Source organism: Pelophylax lessonae (genome assembly GCF_965119305.1).
Source record: "Pelophylax lessonae genome assembly, chromosome: 11".
Taxonomy (NCBI): domain Eukaryota; kingdom Metazoa; phylum Chordata; class Amphibia; order Anura; family Ranidae; genus Pelophylax; species Pelophylax lessonae.
Window position 1 is genome coordinate 171559833 of NC_138778.1, and position 27996 is coordinate 171587828.

Here is a 27996-nt window from a genome sequence, read left to right on the forward strand (position 1 = left end):
CAGAGGGACAATTACAGAAGGAAGCTCTGTGTTGCTCTCTGCAGCAGCTGAAAGCCAGTTGCTCCCCCTCTTGCCAGCTTTCAGCTGCTGCGGGGAGGGACACAGACACAGGGCATCGTTCCTGTAATTGCTTCTCCAAAAACAATCCCCCTACCTATTCTGCCTGCTTCTTTATATCCCCCCCTCCCGCAGGACCGCAGGCTTCCCTGTCCTGTAAAAAAATAACAAATTGTAGAAAAAAAAAAAATAAACATTGTAATAAATAATTCTAAAAAAAATGTAAGATGAAATAATTTTAAAAGTTTTTAACATTAAAGAAAAAAATGATATAATTTTTTCTAAAATGTAAAAAATAAATTAAAGGCTAATTCACACAAGTTCTCTGTTATGTTTGTGTCTGCTAATAATGGTTTTAGTGTATTTTTAGTAAAATTATTGTCTTGATATATTTGGGGGGTGGGGGGGCCCGGGGGGGCCCCTGCCAGGTAGGCTGTATGAGGCCCTGTGATTTCTAACAGCAGCCCTGCTGACTAGTCATCCAATGTTTCTCTTCAACCCTAATTTCTCTCCATCAGTCAGTGTCAAACAAGGATGGTCAAACCAGGATGCTGTGGAGGCAACAGACATCCTCGTTATCAACTGATGACGTCATTGGTTTTTAGGATGCCAGTGTCTAGTCCTAATGGTGCATTATAAAAACCAATAGTTTTTTTGTAACCAAATGGCAGGCTTCACTCACCTGCTGGCTTGTATACAATTTTTGATCCAATTTTTAGGCATTTTGCCAAGGTACCTATGAAGAAACCTCAAGGCACCTCAAGGGTTAGGAAAGGCTGTGTTAAGGTATTACCAAGAAAAATCTGTCACAAACTATAACATGTGGAGGCACAAAACTATAAACAGGTAGGAGACTTTAACTGGGTTTTAAAATGATTCTAAAGGCTTTTGTTCAACCAATAAACATCTTATACTTACCTGCTGTGTGCAATGGTTTTGCACTTAACGGCCCCGAACCTCCTCTTCTGGGGTCCCCCGTCAGTGCTCTCCACTCCTTTTATTCTCTGAGTGCCCTCATAACAAGCCACTTGTAATGGGGGCACTCATGCAGTTGTGGTCCCAAGCAAGGCTGTGGTTGTCCAATGACACGCACAGCTTTGCTTATTCCCACCCCCTGCTCACTTTTTATTGGTTTTGACTGACAGCAGCAGGAACCAATGGCTCCCACTGCCATCAGAGCCTCTAGTGAGACCAGGAAGAGGAGATAAGAGCTGCAGCAAATGGGCACAGCACTGGATCGTAAGATGACTCAGGTAAGTTTTTAGGTGGGGTCTCTGGGAACTGATATTGGAGGTTTTTTTACCTTAATGCAGAGAATGCATTAAGGCGGGGGTGTCAAACTCAATTTCATCAGCTTCAGCATTAAGGATGCCCTCATAGGGCCAGTTGTATCTGTAGGACTATGTATATGTATCCAGGATGCAGGGTGCAGGAACTTAACATCATTCCCACCTTAGATTGTAAGCTCCTTGAGGGCAGGGACTGATGTGAATGTGCAATGTATATGTAAAGCGCTGCGTAAATTGACAGCGCTATTAAGTACCTGAAATAAATTCCCCCCACTGAACCGCATCAAACGGTAGGTGTGGCTAAATTGCACTAACAGTGGGAGAATCTAAAAAGGGGCAATATACAGTAGTTTTAGGGGTGCCCTATCCACAGAGAGTAGAGTTCAGGTGTGCGCTATATCCATAATGCAGAGTTCAGGAGTATACTACATACAGATTGCAGAGTTCAGGGGTGCGCTATGTACATAATGCAGCGTTCAGGAGTATACTACATACAGAGTGCAGAGTTCAGGGGTGCGCTATGTACATAATGCAGAGTTCAGGAGTATACCACAGAGTGCAGAGTTCAGGGGTGCGCTATGTACATAATGCAGAGTTCAGGAGTATACTACATACAGAGTGCAGAGTTCAGGGGTGCGCTATGTACATAATGCATAGTTCAGGAGTATACTACATACAGAGTGCAGGGTTCAGGAGTGTGCAAGGCACAGAGTGCCTTGTTCAGGAGTATGCTACATACAGGTTCCAGAGTTTAGTTCAAAAGCCATGGGTGCAAGTGCCACATAAAAAGACTGAGGGGCCAGATTCGGCCCAGGGGCCTTGTGTTTGGCACATGTGCATTAAAGTAAAAAACCTTTTTACCTTTATAACCCATTTAAGAATGGCAAAAAATGTTGGGTACACCAATTAATCCTTAGGGGTCTGTTTATAAACAATTTTCTGTGCAATGTCTCAAGTATTCCCACAGTTGTCACAATTAACCCATATAATTTGCCGAATGCGTTTATTTCCTATGATCATCAGCTCCAACTAGTGGCCATATTGCGGCATTTTCCTGAAATGCCTCAATCAGAAAATGATGAAAATTCCTTGAGATGGCTGTGAGGATGCTTGACACATTCTCACAATATTTAATAAATAGACCCCTTATCAACCAATACAATTCCTCTTAAATTGATCTGAAATAAAATGAACAAATCTGATGTGGTGACTGCTCATTATTACTAATTCTAATGTTCCTTTAAATAAGCCCATTTTACAATAGAAACGTAGAGTGATTGCCTGATTAATAACAGTGAGAAAGTATAATCAGTGATTATACTTTCTCACTGTTATTGCAGAAGTGTCAAGCAAAAAGGTCCCCAAAGCGGCTTTCATATCTCTTATTGCAGTTAGCCTACCAAATTTCAACGTCACATATAAAAACCTGTCAACCGCACACAAAGAATACAATAAAGTAGTGAAGCGCCTCATAGTAATAATTTTGGTCCCAGAAAATGCATGTTTTAGTCTGAATAAAGCCAAGGAGTAGCCACACGGGGGGGGGGGGGGATAAATCTTTCAATTCTTTTTTTTTCCTTTTTACTCTAGGGGCCTTCTCTTCAGGCCTTTAATAATTCTGTTTTGTTTTTTTTCTTCATTTAAAAAGACAGTCTGCGGTAAGTATGATTAAATGACATCATTATTAATGTGCTATTTATAATGGACTTTTAAGAAATCCGTTTAGCCAACAGCTGGTGAAAGCAATGCTGATATTATACAATGTCGGAGCCAGCAGAGCAGAAAGGCGCCCCATACAAACCACAGCCAGAGTGTTGAGCCATACCGAAAAGAGAAGTAGAACTAAAAACCAGAAATAAAATGAGACAAGTGAAACAATGACTCCAGTTCCCAGCATTGGCTGTATATATCTCAATGTCCAGTCTCTGTGGAGAGCCTGTTTTATAGAATGGAAGGCCCCATTAATACCTGAGCAGAGCAGAAACGTGGGCAGAAATGCGCGTTTCTGTCCACATTTCTGCAAACGTGTGGAAAACACGCTACGATGGGCAATACGCTTGCGGTGCAATAATTCCTAATGGCACCCCAAACATGGGTAGCAAAAATGTGCTATGCCAACTGCACTTGGCTCAGTGCCAAAATTTGGCACTTGAGTTTCTTTGGCACGTTTTTAACGTGACAGGCAGCCTATTCAAGTCCATTGGCTGTTAAGCGAAAAACATGACAAAAATGTGCTAAAACGTGTGTCTCAAAACACTATGCTAAGATGTGAATGTAGCCCTAGTAAAAAATTGCTGTCATTCTCACAGGTTAATCTAAGGGTGCTTCAGCAGCCAATAAAGAACTGTTCCAATGGATGTTACCGAGCAGCCGGCTTTATTGTATCAGAGGGTTATTGCTACATTTCAAAGGCATGTTTGCTTCAGCATTGGTTCCCAGTCTCCCAGGTAATCCGCAGTAAAGTATGTTTTTTTTGTAGACATCAGGGAGGAGTCCCCCATGCAACTCAAATTGGGTCCGTTTTTTTTTCACCTCGAAGGGTAAGAAGGTAGCTTTGCTTAACCTCAGAGGTGTCTCTAGGAAATTATTAGGGTTCAAGAACTCCTCAAGGGGAGAGGCACTGACATTTGATCAGGGGAGGACTGGGCCAGGGGGCAGGGGGGCAATTGCCCCCTGGGCTGCTCTGATGCCCTGTAAAAAGGCTGCACTGCTTCTGCCACAGACATGCCTAAATGATTCCTGGTGAAGAGAAGTAAGAAGTCCCCGCTGCTGACCTACTGAGTGCAGGATGAAGACAACAACAGAGCACAGGCCTCCCCCCCCCTCCGCCCACCCCCCAGCATGGATGGTGTAAACTGTGTCTGAGCAGAGGCTGGTTCCATGCCCCACAGGAGACTCTCCCCCGGCAAGCTCCAACCAACCTGTCCCAGCCCCCCCAACTTCCCCCTGCTGGCCAGGTTAGGAACCCAGATTCGGCCTAAAGAGTACCTGGAGCGAAGCTTCAGCCTGGAATGGGGGTCAGAAGGAGGCTGGGAAGAGGGAGAGTGGGAGGGGGGCCAAGCTGCTGCACCATGGGCCTCAGGATTGTACTTGCCCCGGGCCGAAAGTTGCCAGTCAACCCCTGCATTTATTGACGTAACACTTTTTTGGGGGCTGCCGGAGAGTTGTGGCTTTGCATATGTTGTACACTGGGACTTATGTTAAATAAATCCATACTCTACTTTTGACATCCTTTTTTTTTTTAAGTTTCACTTCCATAGCAGTAGACTGAATATCCTATAGTATTATACAATGAAGCCAAATTAAGTAAGCGTGTTCCTGATAATTGATCAGTTCCCAGCTGTCTTACAGTGCTGTGATAAAGTATTTGCCCCTTTCTGATTTTTTTTTTTTTTTGCATATTTGTCACACCTAAATGATTCAGATCATCAAACGAATTTTAATATTACATAAAGATAAACCAAATAGATCCAAAATGCAGTTTTTAAAAAAGCTGTCCAAACCTTCCAAACCCTATATGAAAAAGCAATTGTCACCCCCCGACACACCCTTGCTAAATCATGAATAAACTGTGATTAGCCACATTTTTTGGAAGGCTGAGTTAAATTTCACTTGCCACACCCAGCCCTGATTACTACCAGACCTGTTGATTTAAGAAATCGCTTCAATAGAAGCTGTCTGACGAAGTGAAGCACACTTAGTCCCGGTTCACACATATGCGATGCGGGAACCCTGCAAATTCATGTTCCAAAATGTGAACACCCATGCGATACGATTCTGGTGCGGACTTAAAAAAGGGTCCTGTGCGAGTTGTGTCCGAATCCGATGCAAATTCAGCCATACAATGCTAAATTTGCATTGCACAGACATTGCATGTGAATTGCAGAGTAGAGATGTACAGAACTGTTCGCCGGCGAACAGTTCCTGGCGAACTTCGCATGTTCGCGTTCGCCGCTGCGGGCGAACATATGCGATGTTCGGTCCGCCTCCTATACATCATCATTGAGGCAAACTTTGACCCTGAACATCACAGTCAGCAGACACATTCCAGGCCAATCAGCATACCTCCCTCCCACCTCCTATAAATAAGCAAGGGCAGCATCCATCTTAGATCATTTCTGTGTTACTGAGAGCAGGGAAAGTGCTGGTGCTGCTGCTGCTGTTATAGCTGGGGACAGTTCCCGGTCTTGTTAGCCAGTGTTCTTGGTACACTCCTGCTGTAAGGACAGCACCCCAAAAAGCCCTTCCTAGGGCTGGTATTTGAGGTTTTTTTTGGATATATATATATATCTATTGTCCCCAAAAGCCCTTTTGAGGGCTGGTATTTGTGTAATTTTTTTTGTTCTGTGATATATATATATATATATATATATATATATATATATATATATATATATATATATATATATATATATATATATTGTCCCCAAAAGCCCTTTTGAGGGCTGGTATTTGTGTAATTTTTTATGTTCTGTGATAGATATAGATATATATATATATATATATATATATATATATATATATATATATATATATATATATATATATATATATATTGTCCCCAAAAGCCCCTTTGAGGGCTGGTATTTGAGTATTTTTTTAATATATATATATATGTAGCATGTCCAGAACCAGAAAAAAAAGATCATATAGGTGTAAAAGGGGTTCCCACCATCCCTGCTCTACTGAAAATTTATCTTTTTTTTTTCTGGTTCTGGACATGCTACAGAGCTGAAACTTCACAGGTACACTTTTTAGACCCCCTAGACACTAAATCACACAAAAAAAGTTCTTAAACATTGTCATTTTTGATAGAGAGCCAATTATTGGAAAAAAAAAAAACTTAACAAAAAAAAATGTCTTTGGATTTATTGTTTGGGGGGTCTAAAAAGTGTACCTGTGAAGTTTCAGCTCTGTAGCATGTCCAGAACCAGGAAAAAAAGATCATATAGGTGTAAAAGGGGTTCCCACCATCCCTGCTCTACTGAAAAATTATCTTTTTTTTCTGGTTCTGGACATGCTACAGAGCTGAAACTTCACAGGTACACTTTTTAGACCCCCTAGACACTAAATCACACAAAAAAGTTCTTAAAAATTGTCATTTTTGATAGGGAGCCAATTATTGGAAAACTTAAAAAAAAAAAAAAAAACTTAAAAAAAAAAAAAATTTCTTTGGATTTATTGTCTGGGGGGTCTAAAAAGTGTACCTGTGAAGTTTCAGCTCTGTAGCATGTCCAGAACCAGAAAAAAAAATAGAATCAGGGTTAGGGCTAGGGTTAGGGTTAGGGTTAGGGTTAGGGCTAGGGTTAGGGTTAGGGCTAGGGTTAGGGTCAGGGCTAAGGTTAGGGTTATTTTTAGTGCTTAGGGTTAGAGGGTTAGAGTTAGAGGGGTAGGGCTACTAACTCTAACCCTAAGTATCTCACCGTAACCCTAACCCTAGCCCCTAACACTAAACCTAACCCTAACCCTCTAACCATAACCCTAACCCTCTAACCTTAACCCTAACCCTCTAAGCCTAGCCATAAAAATAACCCTAACCCTAACCCTAGCCCTAACCCTAACCCTAGCCCTAACCCTAATTCGTAATTTTTTCTGGTTCCGGACATGCTACAGAGCTGAAACTTCACAGGTACACCTTTTAGACCCCCCAGATGCTAAATCCAAAGAAATTTTTTATTTTTATTTTTTTTTAATTTTTCCAATAATTGGCTCTCTATCAAAAAATTACAATTTTTAAGAACTTTTTTTTGTGTGATCCCTCTCCAGCATGCCACAGTCAAGGTGTTTGTCCCCTTGAAACAACTTTTCCATTACTATTGTGGCCAGAAAGAGTCCCTGTGGGTTTTAAAATTCGCCTGCCTATTAAAGTCTATGGCGGTTCGCAATGTTCGCCGGTTCGCGAACATTCGCCGATGTTCGCGTTCGCCGTTCGCGAACAGCGAATTTTATGTTCGCGACATCACTATTGCAGAGCAGTGCGTTCCGAATCACATGCGATGTCTGTCATTGTACATATGCGTGAAAAGATCTCAAGAAGCAACACATCATGCCACAATCTAAAGAAATTCAAGAACAGATTAAATACAAAGTAATTGACATGTATCAGTCTGGAAAGGGTTACAAAGCCATTTCTAAGACTTTGGGACTCCAGCGAACCACGATTATCCACAAATGGAGAATACTTGAAACAGTGGTGAACCTTCCCAGGAGTGGCCGGCCTACCAAAATTATAACGACGACTCATGCAGGAGGTCATAAAAGAACCCAGATTAATATCTAAAGAACTGCAGGCTTGTAAGATTCTGGTACCTTTGGTACCCTTATTTCCCATTTCTACCTTAATATTGCGTCCCACCTTGCTAACTAGGTGGAACGCATACACCTTTAAGAACGATGACATCATCGCCGAGCGCCGCTATGAGCGGCTATTTCAATCGCCGGTTTTCTCTCACTCATTGCTCGTTCAAACCGCATGCTTGACCAGTCTTTTCCTATGCTGCCGGAGCTTCTAGCTATTCCTTTGCCTGAACAAAACCGGAACCTCGCTACCGATCCCGTATCTCGCTACCGGATCACTCTCTTGCTACTGGACCTTGCTACTACTAACCCAACTAGTGATAAGTACCCCACAGGGGATTTCTTCCTAACTAACTTACACTATCTACCTCTGCATACTAAAGGACTGTTACTATGTAAGCACTATTTCTATCATCTGCATAACTTCATAGATTGCTAGCTCTTGAGCCTACCATCATCTACATCATTGCACTAGGTTACTCTCTCTTGTATACTTCATCTTCTGTCCCTACCACCTGTTACTATACATGATTGCTAAACCTATCTGCATACTACCTATCATCACCTACCACTCTCCTGAATATTACTACTGAGTGCTCACCATTTCTAACGCCTGTCTCTCACCTCTATACTATCATATACATCCTATCACTCCAGGAACATCATATTGAGTGTATGTATATTTGCATAAAGCAGGCTGTGCACGGTGATGAGTCCTGAGAGTTGGATATGTTTGTTCAACACATCTCTACATGACTACTGAGTGTAATAATTCTGCAGCTGCAAATTCACTAACAAAAAACGCAAGAGCGTTACAGATTGAACGAGCCATAAAATATGGATTCAGCAGAATTACCCACTCAAGTAATGCAATTAAAACAACAAGTAGATGCATTGATACTTGCTCTTACAGAGGTAAAAAACGAAAATCAGGCTTTGAGACAGCAGGTTGGCCGTCTTGCACAGCTCTCTGCTGCTCAGCCCCGTGAGCCTAAGATAAACCCTCCTCTAGTGTTTACAGGTGATCGGAAAAAATTTAGTGAATTTAAAAACGCATGTCAATTGCTTTTCTTGTTAAAACCTCATACCTACCCTACTGACCAAATTAAAGTCTGTACCACTATTTCCTATCTGACGGGTGATCCCCGTGCCTGGGAAGACTCTCTCTTTGAGAAAGATGATCCACTTCTCAATTCCTATCCTTTATTCCTAGCGCAACTCGCTAGTTTATATAAAGACCCCAATAGGCAGAGTACTGCTGATACCCAATTGAGGGCTTTAAAACAAGGAAGGAGACCTGTTGAAGACTTTGTGGCAGAGTTCAAGAGATGGACCCTTGATTCAGGGTGGAATGATACATCTCTAAGAACTCAGTTCAGACTCGGCCTATCAGAAGCCGTTAAAGACGAGCTCGCCCGAGCGGATTTACCTGACACCTTGGATGCCCTGATACAGACCAGTATCAATATTGACAGACGACTGCGAGAAAGAAAGGCTGAGAAGATGGGATTGCCATTGTCCAGTCCTTCTCGGATGTCGGCTGTTGACCCTACTCCTATGGAGGTAGGAATGATACGTCCACCTTTATCCTTTACCGAACGTGCCAGGAGAAGATCCGAACATCTCTGCATGTACTGCGCCTCCCCGGATCATTTGTTAAGCGGCTGTCCCCTTGTCCGCAAAAAAGAGGGTGAGTGTTCAAATGTCTTGCTAGGGGGACTAACGACTTCCTTTTCTAATCCTTATCTTTTTATTCATTTGACATTACAGTGGGACCAAACTAGGATCACCACCAAGGCTATGATCGACACAGGATCTTGTGGGAACTATATCGATACTTGTTTTGCTACCTTAAATAAAATACCTATTATTTCAAAACTCAAACCTGTCTCTGTTAGTTTCATTAACGGTATTCCGTTATCCTCTGGTCCAATCACCAAACAGACACAAGCACTCCTTGTCACTGCCAATGAGTCTCATATGGAGACTACCACTTTTGATGTACTAACCTCACCACATTTTCCCATTATTTTGGGACTTCCCTGGTTACACATACATCAACCAATCATTGATTGGAAAACAAGAACTCTAACCTTCTCTTCTCACTATTGCGAAACCACGCGTAATCTCTCATCATATGGAAAGATCCTGTCTGTGGTGACAGATGAGATTATACCACTATGTTACCAGGATTTGTCGGAAGTCTTCCTTGAGAAAAATGCTCAAGTGTTGCCTCCCCATAGGGACTATGATTGTTGTATCGATCTACTCCCTAATAGCAAGTTGCCTTTCGGTCATGTTTATCCTCTTTCACAGGATGAACTCTCTCATCTCAAGGAATACTTGGATGAGAATTTGGCGAAAGGGTTTATCAGACCTTCTACTTCCTCTACTGCTGCAGGACTCTTCTTTGTCCGCAATAAGGATTCAAGTCTCAGGCCTATTATTGATTACAGGCAATTAAATACCATTACAATAAAGGATCGCTATCCCTTACCCCTCATTCCTGAACTTATTGAACAGGTGCGCGGGGCTACCTACTTTTCGAAATTGGACCTAAAAGGGGCATACAACCTAATCCGAATCCGTGACGGGGATGAATGGAAGACAGCATTCAGAACCAGATACGGATTGTTCGAGTACCTTGTGATGCCATTCGGGTTATGTAATGCTCCCGCAGCCTTTCAACGATTCATAAATGACATCTTCAGAGACTTACTTGATGTTTGTGTTGTAGTATATCTGGACGATATACTTATTTATTCTCAATCTTTATCTGAACACATAAAACATGTAAGACTCGTGTTGTCCAGACTACTTGCACACAACTTATACGTAAAATTAAAAAAATGTTTATTTCATAAAGAAGAAGTACTATTCCTAGGATACATCATATCTAAAAATGGAATCAAAATGGATATGAGCAAGATATCCTGTATTCTAGATTGGCCTGTGCCAACAACTCGTAAAGCATTACAAAGATTCCTCGGATTTTCTAACTTCTATAGGAAGTTTATCAAGAACTTCTCTGCTATTGTGAGACCTCTCACACAACTCACAAGTATAAAAAAAACATTCAAATGGTCAGAAGAAGCAAATGGAGCTTTCCGCTTGTTGAAATCAAGCTTTACTTCTGCTCCCATACTACGCCATCCAGACCCATCCCTTCAATACATCCTGGAGGTAGATGCGTCAAATATGGCAGTAGGAGCAGTTCTCTCCCAACGACCAACAAATACTTCACCACTTCACCCAGTTGCTTTTTCTCAAAATCACTAAGCAGCCCCGAGGTGAATTACCCAGTGGGTGAAAAAGAGTTGCTTGCCATAAAATTGGCATTGGAGAATTGGCGACACCTACTTGAGGGTACTCGATTACCAGTTCTCATATACACAGATCATAAAAATCTTCAATACCTTCAGACTAACAAGACTCTTTCCCACCGGCAGGTACGATGGTCCTTATTCTTTTTAAGATTCAACTTTTTGGTGACCTACACTCCTGCAGACAAAAATAAAAAGGCGGATGCGCTGTCACGATTAACCGAGGATAACTACGCCGAAATACCTTCAATTCCTATAATACCCTATGAACGTATTGTCGGTGTTGTTCGTTCCCTGAAGGAAGAGATTTTGCACAGCATAGGACTGGATTCACCTCCACCACAACTAAGTGCTGATGCAGAAGGCTTCCTCTATTACAACGACAAACTTTACATACCCCCTACTATGCGTACCAAGATTTTGGAATTGTCGCATGATGTGCCTATGGCAGGACATATGGGTATGACTAAAACATTCAATTTACTTACTAGGCAGTTTTGGTGGCCTGACATGAAGACGACCGTACAAAAATTTGTTTCTTCTTGTGACATCTGTGCAAGGTCCAAAATTGACACTACAAAACCATCTGGTCTACTTTGTAGTCTACCAATACCCCAGGTTCCATGGGAAGTTGTGTCCTTAGACTTTATAGTAGAACTACCACCTTCCAAAGGATTTAACACCATTCTAGTGTCAGTGGACCATCTGACCAAGATGGCACATTTCATTTCTATTAGAAGATTACCTTCATCCAAGCAAACAGCGGAATTGCTAGTGAAACATGTCTTTAAGTTACATGGTATTCCAAAGACCCTTCTGTCTGACCGTGGTTCACAGTTCATCTCCAAGTTTTGGCAAGCTCTATGTCAGATACTACGAATAGAGCGAAAACTTACTTCTCCTTACCACCCTCAGACCAACGGACAGACAGAAAGAGTCAACCAGTGCATTGAGCAATATCTACGTTGCTATACCTCATACCTACAGGACGATTGGGTGGACCTCCTCCCGCTGGCGGAATTCGCTTATAACAACGCAACCCACAGTACTACTAAGCAAAGTCCATTCTACTTGAACTATGGGTTTCATCCCACTCTTCTTCCACCACGCATCCTTCCATCAAGTAACCCAGTGGCCTCTGATTATCTCACCCAAATAAAGGACTCTCTGGGTTTACTCAACACCACCATATCACATGCCCATAGTCAACAAAAAAGGTACTACGACCTACGTAGAAAACCCTCTCCTCAATATGCTATTGGGGATCTTGTTTGGCTATCTACAAAAAATTTGAGATTAAAGATCCCTAGTAAAAAACTTGGACCTTTATTTCTGGGACCCTTCCCAATTAAGAAACTCATTGGAAAAGCTGCAGTGCAACTCACCTTACCGGCAGATCTCAAAATACATCCCATCTTTCATGTGTCGCTACTAAAACCACATGTTCCTAACCAAGGAATAAGGCCTACCATCTTGCCTCCTTCTCCAATACAAGTTGAAGGCAGAGAAGAATATGAGATCAAGGAGATTCTGGATTCTCGTATCCACAGAGGAAGACTCCAATATCTCATAAGATGGAAGAACTATGGACCCCAAGACGACACCTGGTTGGATACTGCTGATGTTCACGCACCTAGGCTTATACGAACATTTCACTCGAAATACCCGGAAAAACCAGCGATATAGGCCTTCCGGAGCCGGCCTTAAGGGGGGGGTACTGTAAGATTCTGGTACCTTTGGTACCCTTATTTCCCATTTCTACCTTAATATTGCGTCCCACCTTGCTAACTAGGTGGAACGCATACACCTTTAAGAACGATGACATCATCGCCGAGCGCCGCTATGAGCGGCTATTTCAATCGCCGGTTTTCTCTCACTCATTGCTCGTTCAAACCGCATGCTTGACCAGTCTTGTCCTATGCTGCTGGAGCTTCTAGCTATTCCTTTGCCTGAACAAAACCGGAACCTCGCTACCGATCCCGTATCTCGCTACCGGATCACTCTCTTGCTACTGGACCTTGCTACTACTAACCCAACTAGTGATAAGTACCCCACAGGGGATTTCTTCCTAACTAACTTACACTATCTACCTCTGCATACTAAAGGACTGTTACTATGTAAGCACTATTTCTATCATCTGCATAACTTCATAGATTGCTAGCTCTTGAGCCTACCATCATCTACATCATTGCACTAGGTTACTCTCTCTTGTATACTTCATCTGCTGTCCCCTACCACCTGTTACTATACATGATTGCTAAACCTATCTGCATACTACCTATCATCACCTACCACTCTCCTGAATATTACTACTGAGTGCTCACCATTTCTAACGCCTGTCTCTCACCTCTATACTATCATATACATCCTATCACTCCAGGAACATCATATTGAGTGTATGTATATTTGCATAAAGCAGGCTGTGCACGGTGATGAGTCCTGAGAGTTGGATATGTTTGTTCAACACATCTCTACATGACTACTGAGTGTAATAATTCTGCAGCTGCAAATCCATTCACTAACAAAAAACGCAAGAGCGTTACAAGGCTTCGCTTGCCTCAGTTAAGGTCAGCGTTCATGATTCAACAATAGGAAAGAGACTGGGCAAAAATTGCATCCATTGGAGAGTTCCAAGGCAAAAGCCACTGCTGACCAAAAAGAACACAAAGGCTCGTCTTACAGTTGACAAAAAACATCTTGATTATCTCCAATATGTTTGGCAAATTTTCTGTGGACTGATGAGACAAAATTTAAAGCTTTTGGAAGGTGTGCGTCCCCGTACATCTGGCGTAAAACGAACACAGCATCATAAAAAGAACAGCATCCCAACAGTCAAACATGATGGTGGTAGTATGCTGGTCTGGGGGGGCTTTGATGATTCAGGACCTGGACGACTTGCCATAATTGATGGAACCATGAATTCTGCCCTCTACCAGAAATTCCTGAATGAAAATGTCAGCCCATCAGTTCCTGATTTCAAGTTCAAGCGCATTTGTGTTATGCGGCAGGACAGTTGTCCAAAACATACTAGTAAGTCCACCTCTGAATGGCTCCAAAAAAACAAAATTAAGGTTTTGGAGTGGTCTAGTCAAAGTTCAGACTTAAATTGAGATGCTGTGGCATGACCTTAAACAGGCCGTCTATGGTAGAAAACCCTCCAATGTAGCTAAATTAAAGCAATTCTGCAAAGAAGAGTGGGTCAAAATTCTTTCATGGCGATGTCAAAGACTTATTGCTAGTTACAAACGCCTAAATGCAGTTGTTGCTGCCAAGGGTTAGGTTTAGGGGGCAATTACTTTTTTACAAGGAAAAAGGCCAGGAAGATTTGGATAGCTTTTTTCCCATAATAAATTAGATCATCATTTGAAAACTGCATTTTGTATTTACTTGGGTTATCTTTGTGTAATGTTAAAATTTGTTTGATGATCTGAATCATTTAAGTGGGACAAATATGCAAAAAAATAAAAAATCAGGAAGGGGACAACTACTTTTTTTACAGCACGGTATGACAGCTGGGACCTGATCAATTATCAGGAACACGCTTACTAAATTTGGCTTCATTGTATAATACTATAGGATATTCAGTCCACTGCCATGGAAGTGAACTTTAAAAAATAAAAAGGATGTCAAAATTAGAGTTTGGATTTATTACACGTAAGTCCCAGTGTACGACATATGGCAAAGCCACAACTCTTCCCCAGCCCCCAAAAAAGTGTTGGGTCACAGATAAAATTTCAGTGCCTCTCCCCTTGAGGAGTTGCTGAGTATAGTATAGTATAGTTTCCTAGAGACACCTCTGAGGTTATGGAAAGCTACCTTTTACCCTTCGAGGTGAAAAAAAGGGACCCAATTTGAGTTGCATGGGGGGCTCCTCCCTAATGTCTACAACGAAAACAAACTTTACTTTACCTGATTACAATTACAATTTGAGTTGCATGGCTACAAAAAAATATATACTTTACTGCGAATTACCTGGGAAACTGGGAACCAGTGCTGAGGCAAAAATTCCTTTGAACTGTAGCAATAACCCTCTAATACAATGAAGCCGACTGCTCGTAACATCCATTGGAACAGTTCTTTATTGGCTACTGTAAGAAAATACCATGCCCAGAAAAATAGATATTTACAGAAAAATTATGTGCTTAATATATTTGATGATATTATGATGAGAAATGGGACTGGTTTGTACTTGGACTGTTTCCTGTCTCTCAGTGGGTGCACCGGATGCGTTTCTTGGTGGTGAAAATATGGAAGAAAATGGGAGGGTGATTACACAAATAATAATACGGACATTAATAAATCATATCAATATTTGTAATCCACGCCCACTTCTCTCTATTCTTTTTAGGGGTAGGTCAGTAATGAAACACACAACACACACTGTAGGCGAAAAAGATTATATTGTACAAAGAATTAATTTGAAAAACCTTATCACAGACAAGGAAATATTATGTGAATCAAGAATTTAAAGATATAAACATTACAGACACATTAACAGCGGCACCCAATGCTAGCAAATAATACAACCCCTGCACCTAAGAAGACAAATGCCTTTTGAACTTACAAAAATATTCAAGCATCGACTGGAGTTCTAGCTAGCAAGCACATCCAATATTCTACTCCTCAGTCAGGTCTGCCCTTCAAGTCTGCAGCCAACGTCCCCCTCGGCAAGATCTCTCTCCCAATCTGGCTATTTAGTCAGGGTCTCACCAGATACTCCTCAGTCAAACTCTTTGTCAAGCTCCCCGTCATGCCACCATCAGGGTCTCCTCTGTCCTCTCTGGCCTTCAGTCAGGGTTTACCAGCTACTCCTCCGTCACACTCACCGTCAGGTTCCTAGTCCTGCTTTTTCCCTTAAGTCCAGTCTTTGGCTATTTTTTACTCCATCTCCCTATTTGCTATTGTAACGGAACCTCAAACCACACTGTACTTGTGGACTTCCATCAGTATACGGCTTCCTCCCAGTCATGAACATAGATACCAGATTTTCCCAGCCGCCCTACATACAAAGCTATCTGACAACTTAACTTGTACTGGAATCTCTGTTTATTGAACAGTCACAAATAATTTATATACAGCATGGACCTCCCCCTCCTGATCAGATTACCACACACACAGGTCAGGGGTTGCCTGATTACATTATCATAAGCAGATGAAATTGTATACAGATATAGAATTAACCTGAACTAATTATCTAGCCATCTGGACAGAAACACTGTGAGGTCATTAACATTTAACAATGAAATAGACAAACTTAACACAATCCACATCGCATCTCAGTAGACAGACAATAGGGAGAGCCTGCCAGTGACAGTCTGTCCGTCTCCTACTTTGAAGTACATGGAATACACATCTGAGCATTACTTTGATTATTTAGGAGTCACCGACTTCATGGAAACAGGCTATAGGTCTCACAGTGTAAAGTGGGATTAAATCTTCATATTTCTTGAGAGATATTGTTGATAAATATTACTCTCCCATTTGAAGTTATCCAAACCATTTTCTCAGTGTCCATTAAGTATCTGTCTTTCACTCCCAGTGATGGTGAGTACCGTCACAGCTATCATTCAGAAATTTCCAATTTGCTCCCACAACACAATCAAATCTTTCCCAAGAAAGCGATTGGACGGGCCCTGAGTCTACATGGCTATGATGCTTAACCAATATTAACGTCATGGCGCCTGAACCTGGATTTCAATATTTACAACTTTGTTAGCCTATCTCCTGACATAAACAGTCAGCCCACCTTGCATCCCACAGCCCCATGAGCTATGGTGCCGATGAGTCTACAAAAGGCCCCCACCTATGTTCCACAACCTTTCCAAGACAAAGGGTAAACTTCATTACAATGCATTCTGACAGCAAGGATACTTCCCCACTAGTAGAATATAATGATTGGTGCTGCCGGCTATAGCCTGCGGCGCTGATTGAGAGGAAATTTTCCAACAAGCTGATTAAACAGAAGTTGATCAGTAGATCAACTTCTGTTCAGCCAAAGTGCCTGTCCATACATGGATTGAGATTCGTCCAGTCCCTGCCGAACTAGCGGAATTGCCTTCTATGGATGGTCATCCTTAGGGTTTAGCACCTCTGCCTTGCAGCACTAGGGTCATTGGTTCAAATCTGCATGTTCTCCCTGTGCTTGAATAGGTTTCCTCCCTCACTTTAAAGACATGATCGTAGGTAAATTGGCCCCTGTCTAAAATTTGCCCTAGTATGTGTATGTATGAATGTGAGTTAGGGACCATAGACTGTGCGCTCCTTGAGGGCAGGGACTGATGTGAATGTGCCATATATATGTAAAATGCTGGGTAAATTGTTGGTGTTATATAACAACCTGTAAGAAATAGTACTTTGCTTGGGACTACAGAACAAATAATGTTTATGTTGTGCAGAATTCCAGTAGTTTTGCAAAAGGCAACTGAGAAGGGCTGGCACCACTCCACCACAAAACTGTTGTTTGTTGTCAGCCCACAACAGGGCTTAAGAGCTAATATCTGGCAGACTAACAGGTATTTTCCTTTACTTTCATGGGTCTTTAAAGGGATAAAACTTGGGAAGAATTGGAATTTGCTGCCAGGCAAGGCTGTAGGGTCAGTGGCCCACTAGTGGTGAATGCTGGCTGAATTCCTAACAAAAGTATTATTCTCTATAATGCAGGACTCTGAAACACAGCAATTATCAAAAACTGGAACCATGTCACGCAAGATAAGTGTAAAATCGATGACCCAGTCTCAGAACTCATTTGGGTAAGTGCAGAATAAGATTGATTATAATGCAAACAGCTGTTATGGTTTCAATCCAGGGATCTCCAAACTTTTTGAGCAAAGGGCCAGTTTACTATCCTTCAGGCTTTAGGGGGGCTGGACTGTGACCAGTGGGAGCAGAAAATACCTTGGCATCAGTGAAAGAAAACAATGCCCCGTCATTGGTGTCAGTTAAAGGGGTAGTTTCCCAAAGCCTGGATAAAGGTAAGCAAAGGGCCACATCCGGCCCTTGGGCCACAGTTTGGAGACCCCTGGTTTACCACTTAAGGACCAGAAGGTTTTACCCCCTTAATGACCAGGCCATTTTTTGCGATACAGCACTGCCTTACTTTAACTGACAATCGTGCGGTCATGCGATAATGTACCCAAAAAAAAATTGATGTCCTTTCCCCCCCCCAAATAGAGTTTTCTTTTGGTGGTATTTGATCACCTGTGCGGTTTTTATTTTTTGCCCTATAAACAAAAAAAGAGCGACAATTCTCAAAAAAAAACAATATTTTTTACTTTTTTGCTATAAAATATTCCCAATAAATAAAATGAATCAACTGTTTTCATCAATTTTGGCCAATATGTATTCTTCTACATATTTTTGGTAAAAAAAATCCCAATCAGTGTATACTGATTGGTTTGCGCAAAAGTTATCGCGTCTACTAACTAGGGGAAAGACTTATGTTTTTTGTATTACTAGTAACGGCAGAGATCAGCGATTTTTAGCGGGACTGCAACATTGTGGCGGACAGATCGGACACCTAACTGACACTTTTGACACTTTTGGGGGGACCAGTGACATTACTACAGTAATCAGTGCTAAAAATATCCACTGTTACTGTACTAATGACACTGGCAGGATAGGGGTTAACACCAGGGGCGATCAAAGGGTTAAATGTGTGCCTAGGGGGTGCTCTCTAACTGTGTGGGGGTTTTATTCACTGGATGAACACAGAGACCTGTGTTCCTAAATAAGAGGAACACAGGATCCCTGTGTTCATCACTGACAGAACAACGGTCTGCCGTGTTTACATTGGCAGACCGCCGTTCTGTCTCCATGGAAAGCGATCGAAAGTCCCCAGCGGACATTGCGTCAGTCGGACCCACTGATTGGCTCCCCCTCTAGCCAAATAGTTTACTGTATATATATATGAGATAACACAACTTATGCTTAAACTATCACTGTGTGTTGATACAGAAGAAGCTGTCGGATTAAGGATCCAGTCGCCCCTCCCTTGGTTCCTGATGCGTTTGCATGTCCAGAGTGAGTATTTTTTAACTTTCAATACATTTTCATGAGAAGATATCAAGATACAGGCATAAATATAAAAGAGCATGTGGGTACGAGCAATGCACAAATACACTGAACAAAATTATAAACGCGACACTTTTGTTTCTTCCCCCATTTTTCATGAGCTGAACTCTTTGGAGACGGCTTGTGGTAGAGAAATTAGCTTTCTCTACCACAAGCAACAGCTCTGTCGGACATTCCTGCAGTCAGCATGCCAATTGCACGATCCCTCAAAACTTGCGACATCTGTGGCATTGTGCCGTGTGATAAAACTGAACATTTTAGAGTGGTCTTTTATTGTGGCCAGCCTAATGCCAGACCTGTGCAATAATCATGCTGTCTAAGCAGCATCTTGATATGCCACACCTGTGAGGTGGATGGATTATCTCGGCAAAGGAGAAGTGCTCACTAACACACATTTAGCCAGATTTGTGAACAATATTTGAGAGAAATAGGCCTTTTGTGTACATAGAAAAAGTCTTAGATCTTTGAGTTCAGCTCATGAAAAATGGGGGGCAAAAACAAAAGTGTTGCGTTTTATAATTTTGTTGTTCAGTGTAGTTGCCCGAGTTGTAGTGCCCAGTGGCATAGGACCATATCAATGCACAACAGGAGCCTATAGAATCTCCAGTCAGTGAAGCAATGGCACAAACGTGATCTACAAATATTAGGTATTTAATTAGAAGGCTGGTAAGAAACAGGCTATGATGTAGTGCCAAGTTCGAGTGGGGGACAAAGTTCATTTTGAAAAGGAAGAACATTATGTTGGTGGAAAGTTATAAAAGAAAGAGATGAGAAGGTTCAGAATTCGCATTTTTTTTATTTATTTTAAAGTTAAGTCTAAAAAGTCTAAAATTAAAAAAAAAAAATCTCTTTCTCAATTGTATATAAAAAAGATAAAACAATCTTGTAAAAACATTTTAAAATAAATAGTTCCCTGAATATCACTACAAATGTCCCATTAAGGTGCTGGCAGGGGGAGCCTATATGCCACATACCTATCCCCTCTAGCAGCAAAGTAGGTGGTCACTCCCTGTCTTGTTAACTGGTTTTGGTAATCAATGCTTTGAGCCCCTAGTCAAGCATGCATGTGGGTCAGCAGTGGTAAAAATAAAAGAAACAATGCACTAGAAAAATATTTTTAACGTGGTTAATTGTAGAAATACATTTAACTTTCCAGCAGTGACTAACACTGTCCCCCAGTGAGTCTCCTCCAGAGCTGGAATGCCTGGAGAGGGCAAAGGGCTCCCTCAAAGGGTGCCAAGTCACACGGGTCCCTTCTGGACATCCTCCCCAGCAGGGACGGACTGACCATTCGGGGATTAGGGCACTGCCCGAGGGCCCAGGGTCAGTAGGGGGCCCCATGATAGGCTACACACTACAGAAAGAAGCTAGGAACTTCCATGCAGGCTATGCTGTGGTAGATATTGCCCACTCTATGTGGCTGAGCTGCAATTTGTAGGTGGGCTTTGTGTGTGGACACAGTGGGCCCCATGATCTCTGATTGCCCGGGGGCCCCATGAGTTGTCAGTCCACCCCTGCTCCCCAGTGGAAAGCTGAACAACGCTGTTTTTGGGGAACTCCTCTGAAAACACACCCTGAGTGCTATAAAGCAACAAAGAGGGAAAACCCCCAGTGGGACTTTCTAGGTCTTAAATCATAATTGAAATACTAATCAAAGCAAAAAAGCGATAATCTTTATATAAAAAAAATCAATTTTATTTTACACAAGTATAAAAAAGGGAAATGGGAAATACAAAAGATGACATAAATACATAGGACAACATGTGGGTGGCTAGCCCTAAAATGACATCATCATATGAGTATATAGGTACATAGGCAAAGACACATATAGTAATAATGAATACACCCGACACATTTCTGGAGGTTATCCGTCTTCAGGGGTGTTGAACATATTTTGTGGAGTACAAAGTACCTATAATGATGGTAAGTAAATTAGATAAAGCCATACATGACAATCAAATATGCACAAAACGGTCTCCGGATAGTTGGAAGGAGGTCGGACATAATCCCAAATGCAACAAAGGGAGGAGGACAAACCCAGGGGATCAGCGAGACCCCCAAATAAACGGCAGGAAAAACCCAGGGCCAAAGGCACTGATAGGCAAGGAATTTTAGCTGTAGTTAAGTGGCAAATGAAATGCCGCCATGGAAAGATTCATGAAGAAAAAGAGGGTAGATGTGTAGACCTCCTGCAGGATGTGAGTCAAGACCAGCACGGAAGTGTGAGAAGTAGAAGTACATTTAACTTTCCAGCAGTGTCTAACACTGTGCCCATTGAGTCTCCTCCAGAGCTGGAATGCCTGGAGAGAGCACAGGCTCCCTCAAAAGGTGCCAAGTCACACGGGTCCCTTCTGGACATTCTTCCCCAGTGGAAAGAGCCCAACAATGCTGTTTTTGGGGAACTCCTCTCAAAACACCCCCTCCATGCTAAAATGCATTTACTCTGGTATCAACATGCCAGGAGCTTCACAATTACTGCTCACTTGCCATGGAGATACCAGCAGGAATGCCTTGTGTGCCAGGCTGGTTATTTTTAAAGCAATGAGGTCAAACTTTTTATTTTTAAAATTTAAAAATTATTTATATGAACAAAAAAATACATTTAACCTTTCTAGTGCTAAAACTTTGTAAATAACAATAAATTAAAGAAACAGCTGGCATCCAAATGTGAGCCTAAATTTTTATATTGGTATTCCATTTTTTTTCTGTCTGTAATACCTTCTGTTCTCTGGCATTATTTTAGAATTCCCAATGGAACAGCTTCCAGTATTCCTAATTCCCCCATTATGGGTAATGATCTTCCATTACCCCCTCTACCTGCACTGTTTGAGCACTGTGACCCTCCTGAAGATGAAAGGCACACGACAGAACCAGGTAAGTGACAGTATCACACTGCTGACCTCTCCTGTTTTATCAACTATTGATGCTCAGCATTTTGGAAGATCAAATTTGTCGACCTACTAAATATATCTTTTATCAATTTATGTACTGTACGCTCTTTGGTTTCAGTAACAATAGTTGCTCCTTGTGTTTGCCTACAAGTATGGCTGTGCAAGGAATTGTTTGCCTAAATTGGGACAGGGCCCAGATCAGAAAATATTACAGCTGCTCAGATATCTGCCTCTCACTTCCCCATGTGGGTAGGTATCAGGTAAATGGTGACGGGTTTATACATGTAGTACTACTCCCTGGGGAGCTGCTTGAAGTGGGTTCCCCTGGGTTACCCATAGCAACAACTTAGTAATTCAAAGTACTTTAAGCATTTGGCTCAGTCAGAAATGAGGGGATGTGTTTTTTTTTTGTTGGTTTTATTTTAGAACTTGGATAGGAGAAAGGATGAGTGGGATACTCCAACCGGATGAACTATGCACAATTTTAGGACTTCTAAATATGCTGAGTGCGGCAAGGCCGCTGCTTCACCTTGTCATTCTAGTGAAGTATTTGATAAGTGAACTGAATAGTGAATTACTCTTCAGGGCCCCGCTTTGCACTCCCTTTACACCTACTCTTCAGGGTTCTATTTGGCACCCCTTAAGGCCCCTTTCACACTGTCCGTCCGTCGGGCGGAGTCCGTTTTTCTCAGCGGGGGATCGATCCGCCGATCCCCCGCTGAGCAGGCGGATGATAGCTGTGTTTCTGTGCTGTGTGCGGAGACACAGCTGTCAGTTCCCCATACATCTCTATGGGGGAATCGGATGGGAATGGACCGTCTATCCGTTCTCATCCGATCCAATCCGCCAGATGGATGGAAAATAGGGTTTCCATCTGTCCAGATTTGACGGATCGGATCGGATGTCAGCGGACATGTCTCCGCTGACATCCGATGCCCCATAGGGATGTATGGGGGGGGGACCGTTCAGATCCGCCAAAAAAACGGACAGGCGGATCTGAACGGTCCGCCTGTGTGAAAGAGCCCTTACTCTTGCATACTGTGTGAGCTGACCTTCTATTCTCCGACTTACCCACAGTTGATCCAGAGAAAGGCAAAAAAAAAACAGCAAAGTATGAACCAATTTGCTCCAGCAAGGGAAAACATTTCTTCCTGATCTCTCGAGAGATAATCGGATATTATCTTGATAAACTTTACCTATAACCTTTAGTATCCAGTTATATTACATACATTTAGGAAAGAATCCAGGCTTTTTTTAAAGCAATCTACTGAGGTGGACAGAACCAGCTCTTGAGGAAGTCTATTCCACATTTTCACAACTCTTGCTGTGAAGAAACCTTTCTGTACTTGGAGATGAAATCTATTTTCCTCAAGACGTGGAGAGTGCTCCCTTGTCCTCTGTGATGACCATAAAGTGAATAACTCAACACCAACTTCACTATATGGACCCCTTATGTATTTATACACGTTGACCATATCCCTCCTTAATCTCCTTTTCTCAAGAGAGAATAAATTCAGTTCCTCTAATCTTTCCTCATAGCTGAGCTCCTCCATGCCTCTTATCAGTTTGGTTGCCCTTTTTTGCACTTTCTCCAGTTCCAATCTCTGCATTGATGTAAAGGGAACAAAGGGGGTGATTGTAGACTTTTGGAAGAGCCTTACTACCCTTCCCCCCTCTGCATCAGGGTGCAGTTGTTGAGATGGTCTCATGTTTCAAATACCTAACAGTGCCATCTGAGATAGACACACCTGGGGCACCTATACAGCCAACATGGTGAAGACGGCATACCAACACCTTCACATTTTGAAGAGGCTTAGGTGTGCTGGCCTCGGCATTTAACTTCTCACAAATTCTGAATTATACTGAACAATTGGTAGATTATTTTCACGTATTATTATTTATCGTTACGTTCCTTTAGCAGAACATCTCCTTTTACAAAAAAATAACAGCTAAAAGTAAAGATCTATGCGCTCTTTGGACATCTGCAGGCGTAATAAAGGAGTAGTCCACAATCTACAGAACCACACTGTGCCAATAAAGGCTTCCAACATCCTAATACCAATCTTTTACCAAAAGTCCTCCAATACAATTTAATGAGAATATTGGCATTCTACTGGTAAAAAAAAAGCAGAGAGCATTGAGCAATTATTCAATTGACATCTTGTTTGGCTTTAGGAAGTGTACTGTACTGTAGATCCTCTTCTCTGACTAAGAGCTGCATCAGCCAGGAAAAATTCTGGATCTACTGTACACTTTCCAGCAATAGAGGAAATGTGCTGATTGACTTGGAGCAGAAAATGGGCACCATATTCAAAGGACTGAATGCAAAAAGCTGTGATAAGACGTGCATGCCATGGGTCATATGTGCCATTATCGCTTGATGCTTTAAAGTGGGAAAAGTTTCCAACAATAATAATTCTTGAAGGCTTTCCCTTGCAACTTTAGCACTTCAATGACAATGTTGTCACTCATATAAAAAGACAATATAAGCTCCTGTATAATATCATTATCATGAAGGTTCTGGTCTTTCAGTGATTTGTAACACTGCTGGATTTTTTTATTTTTTTTGAAGGTTTGAAAAAGAAATGTGCCCCCCTTTCCTAGAAAACTGATCCACCACATGCAGGCTTGATAATCCAATACTAAGGAGACTCAAGCAGCCCCCATAGCCCACTTGCCCTCCATCATTAAGGAGGAGCGAACCCCCCAAAAAGGGGCACCTTCCTCATAGAAGCAAAATAATGAGAGGTACTAATAACCAGTCACAACCAATTTTTCGGGTATACAATATATATATTGTATAGAATATTTTTTAGGACTTTATATAGGTTACCTGAGCTCATTCCAAGACCGCCCTTTGCCCTTTGGTTTATTTTGTGAAAGGGCCAGTGTCAAAATTTATTTGCATGAAGGTCCTGATACAGGTAGGATCCTAATTTGGCCATTTGGGAGCCGAAAAGGGGAGAAATGGTAATAAGCACCAGTGCTTTTTTTCTGCTGGAATGTGCCGGACGCTGTTCTTTTGGCAGCCCTGCCCTCTGCAACCTGTCGCATAACACAGAAGTGGACGGAGGAAACTTTCTATACCATTCACTTCCAATACCAGCTTCTGTATGCTAGTGCCAGCATGCAGGGCATGTGCCCCTACATCTGATTGCTGGTTGCCCTGGGACCGGGTCCAGAAGCTGCAGAGGGGGATGCAGAGGTGAAAGATGGGGGGGGTTGCAGAGGTTTAGAGCTGTGGTGTGGGGTGAGCTGTAGGGGTGCAGAAGTGAAATGTGGAGGGGGAAGATAAGCTATGGATTGCGGTGCAGAGCTGATTGTGAACTGGGGGTGTAAGCTGTGGATGGGGGTGTGTGCAGAGGTGACATGTTGACAGAGGTTAAAAGGGGAGTTGTGGATGGGGAGCGCATGCTAAGGTGAATTGTGGAATGTGGGGAGGGTGGGAGACGGTGAGCTGTGGATGGGGGGGGGGTGAGCTGGGGGGGGGGTGAGCTGTGGATGGGGGGGTGAACTGGGGGGAGGAGGGGGAACTGTGGGGGGAGAACTGTGGATGAGAGAAGAGAAGGTAACTTGTGGAGGGGGGAGAGCTGTGAAGAGAGGGTTAGAGGGTGAGCTGAGGACGAGAGTAGAGTAGGTGACCTGTGGATGGGGAGGTGAGTTGTTGACAAGGGGGGAGAGGGTGAGCTCTGGACGAGAATAGAGAATGTGACCGGCGGATGGGGAGGTGAGTTGTGAACAAGGGGGGAGAGGGTGAGTTGTGGATGAGAGTAGAGAAAGTGACCTGTGGATGGGGAGGTAAGTTGTGGTCAGAGGGGAGAGGGTGAACTGTGGATAGGGAGAGAAGGTGGGCTGTGGATGAGGGGAGGTGAGCTGTGGACGGGGGGGGGGGGGTTGAGTTGTGGATGAGGAGAGAAGGTTGGCTGTGGATGGGAGGAGGTGAGCTGTAGACAGCGGGGAGAAGGTGAGCCTCGACCACACCCATTATTTGGCAACATTTTACTTCTTTTTTGGCAGATTGGGGGTGGGAATAGGGGCAGGGTTGGGGTGGGAGGGGATGGGTTTGGGTTTGGGGGCAGGGAGTTGACTAGGAAGGGTGCATTCATGCACCAAAATATGTGTATTCTTCCTTTTAAATATGTGCTTTTTACTATAATAAACTTTGTATATACATTCATGGTATTGTCTGTCCCATCTGTACCAGTAAAGTCCGAAAAACAAAATTTTAGTTTTAGCTGTTAGGAAATACTGTATATGAATGTGGTACATTCGTAAGCAGCCGGATCTGTTATAGTTTATCTTGACATTTTTTTCATCTTAGGGCTGCTGAGCTCCCACAGTCTCATTGCATGCTTTCTAGTGAGGACTGCATGACCCTTTTTTTTTTTTGGATTTTTTTATTGAAAAATTGTTTTCAGACTGAGACTGAGAATTGGCAAAAAACAATGAGCCAAACCCTTTACGTAACAGTCAGATAAATTACATAAAAACTGAAAACAGGAGGTATTTCGAGAGACATCGTCCCAACAAAATTGTTTACTTCACAGCAAGGATGATACAAATTAACACCAAAAATAAATACATTTATAGAAAAGGTATACCGTAGAAAACAATAGGCATAACAAAATAAGAGTAAGGGCAGCACCAGGTATCAACCTGTGTTCCATACGAGGGGCCAAAGAGCCGAATCAAAACTCTAAAAAGCTACTAAGGGGACCATCTCTTGGAAGCCCAAATTTAGGCCTGCATAGAAGAAGAGTATATAGTGTTTGAGGAAATTAAAACTCAAGGGAACTGACGAATTACATGGTGGTATGGGTCAAAAACAATGAATAGCACCAATGAGGACACCAGAGAGAAAAAGACTAGATAACAAGAGAATGAAAGGAGAAGAGGGTCAGTAAAGAGAGAACAGAATACCTCCCCTGGGGGGTACAATCAGCTTTGGAAAGCCCAAATAGTGCTTACAAGACCAGAAACTGCGTCGGCAGACTCATCAATGGGAACTGATTGAGACAGGGCTGCCAAATCCGCAAACATTCATTGTGTTTGTCCGTTGTTAATTTCTCGTTCACAAGCATACCGTGTACCCATTGTTTCACTGCTTTGTGGCCATAAAATGTGGGTCACTAATACGTGCTGTTTTCTTGTTGTATCTGGTATTGGCTTGTGTAAAAGGGCTTCCCATGGGTCCTTACGTATGTTCAGGCACAGTACCATATTGACCATGGCTCAGACCCAAATCCATAGGCGTTTAACTTTGGGGCACGTCCACCAAAAATGCCTCGTATAGCCTGTCTCCGCACAGCCCTGAAAGCACGTTCAGAGAAAGTAGGAAGGCATTTTGCAATTCTCTCTGGGTTATAGTACCATCTGGAAATTACCTTGAACAAATTCTCCAGCGCTGTTACATTTTCTAAAGAATGAAAGAGAGCCTCCTACATCTTCATCCAGTCTGTAGGAGCCTGCGGGACCCCAAAGTCATGTTCTCACTGTGCACAATAGGAGGGAGTTTGGGCGTTGGTAATGTTCAAAAGGGAAGTGAAAATACTTGACTTGAGTGCTCGGGCAGGTGTGACACCAGTGTTTAAATGCTGTTGAGGGCTTAGAACTATCTTTTATTCCATATTAAGGAGTACAGAAAATGACGAATTTGGATAAAGTGATATTGCTCTGATTCAGGAATATTATGGGTTTCCTTCAACTGCTGAAATGTACGGATAACTTGGGCAGTCTAGAAGAAGCGAATTGTCGACAAACCTTTGGATGCATCACATTTTTCATGACAGGTTTACTGATGGTGACAATAGAGGGCTATGTCACACATTTAGGAGACAGAGTGTTGTCACCCTGCCTGAACAATGACCTTTATGGATGGATTATCAGGTTTTATTTTAAGGAAGGAGGCAGATTTAAAAATAAAAAAATGACTTTTGATATGATATTAATGTATAGCCACTGTCACAGGAGCAGCTGATTTGTGTCCCAGGGTCTTTTTCCACTGTGAAGCAGCAGCCAGGCAAGCACCAAAACAGTCCAGGGGTTGCCTTTAAAAGGTTTGATGCAGAT

The 27996-nt window shown here is 42.4% G+C and overlaps 1 protein-coding gene across 1 annotated transcript in view; it reads left to right on the forward strand.

Annotated features, from left to right (window-relative positions):
- ABI3 (ABI family member 3) overlaps positions 1 to 27996 on the forward strand; it is an 85217-nt gene that overhangs the window by 24214 nt on the left and 33007 nt on the right. Inside the window, exons 4-6 of the mRNA XM_082271933.1 lie at positions 17627 to 17715; positions 18920 to 18985; positions 21780 to 21910. Of these exons, the coding sequence (XP_082128059.1) occupies positions 17627 to 17715; positions 18920 to 18985; positions 21780 to 21910 (286 nt within the window). The remainder of the gene's footprint in view (positions 1 to 17626; positions 17716 to 18919; positions 18986 to 21779; positions 21911 to 27996) is intronic.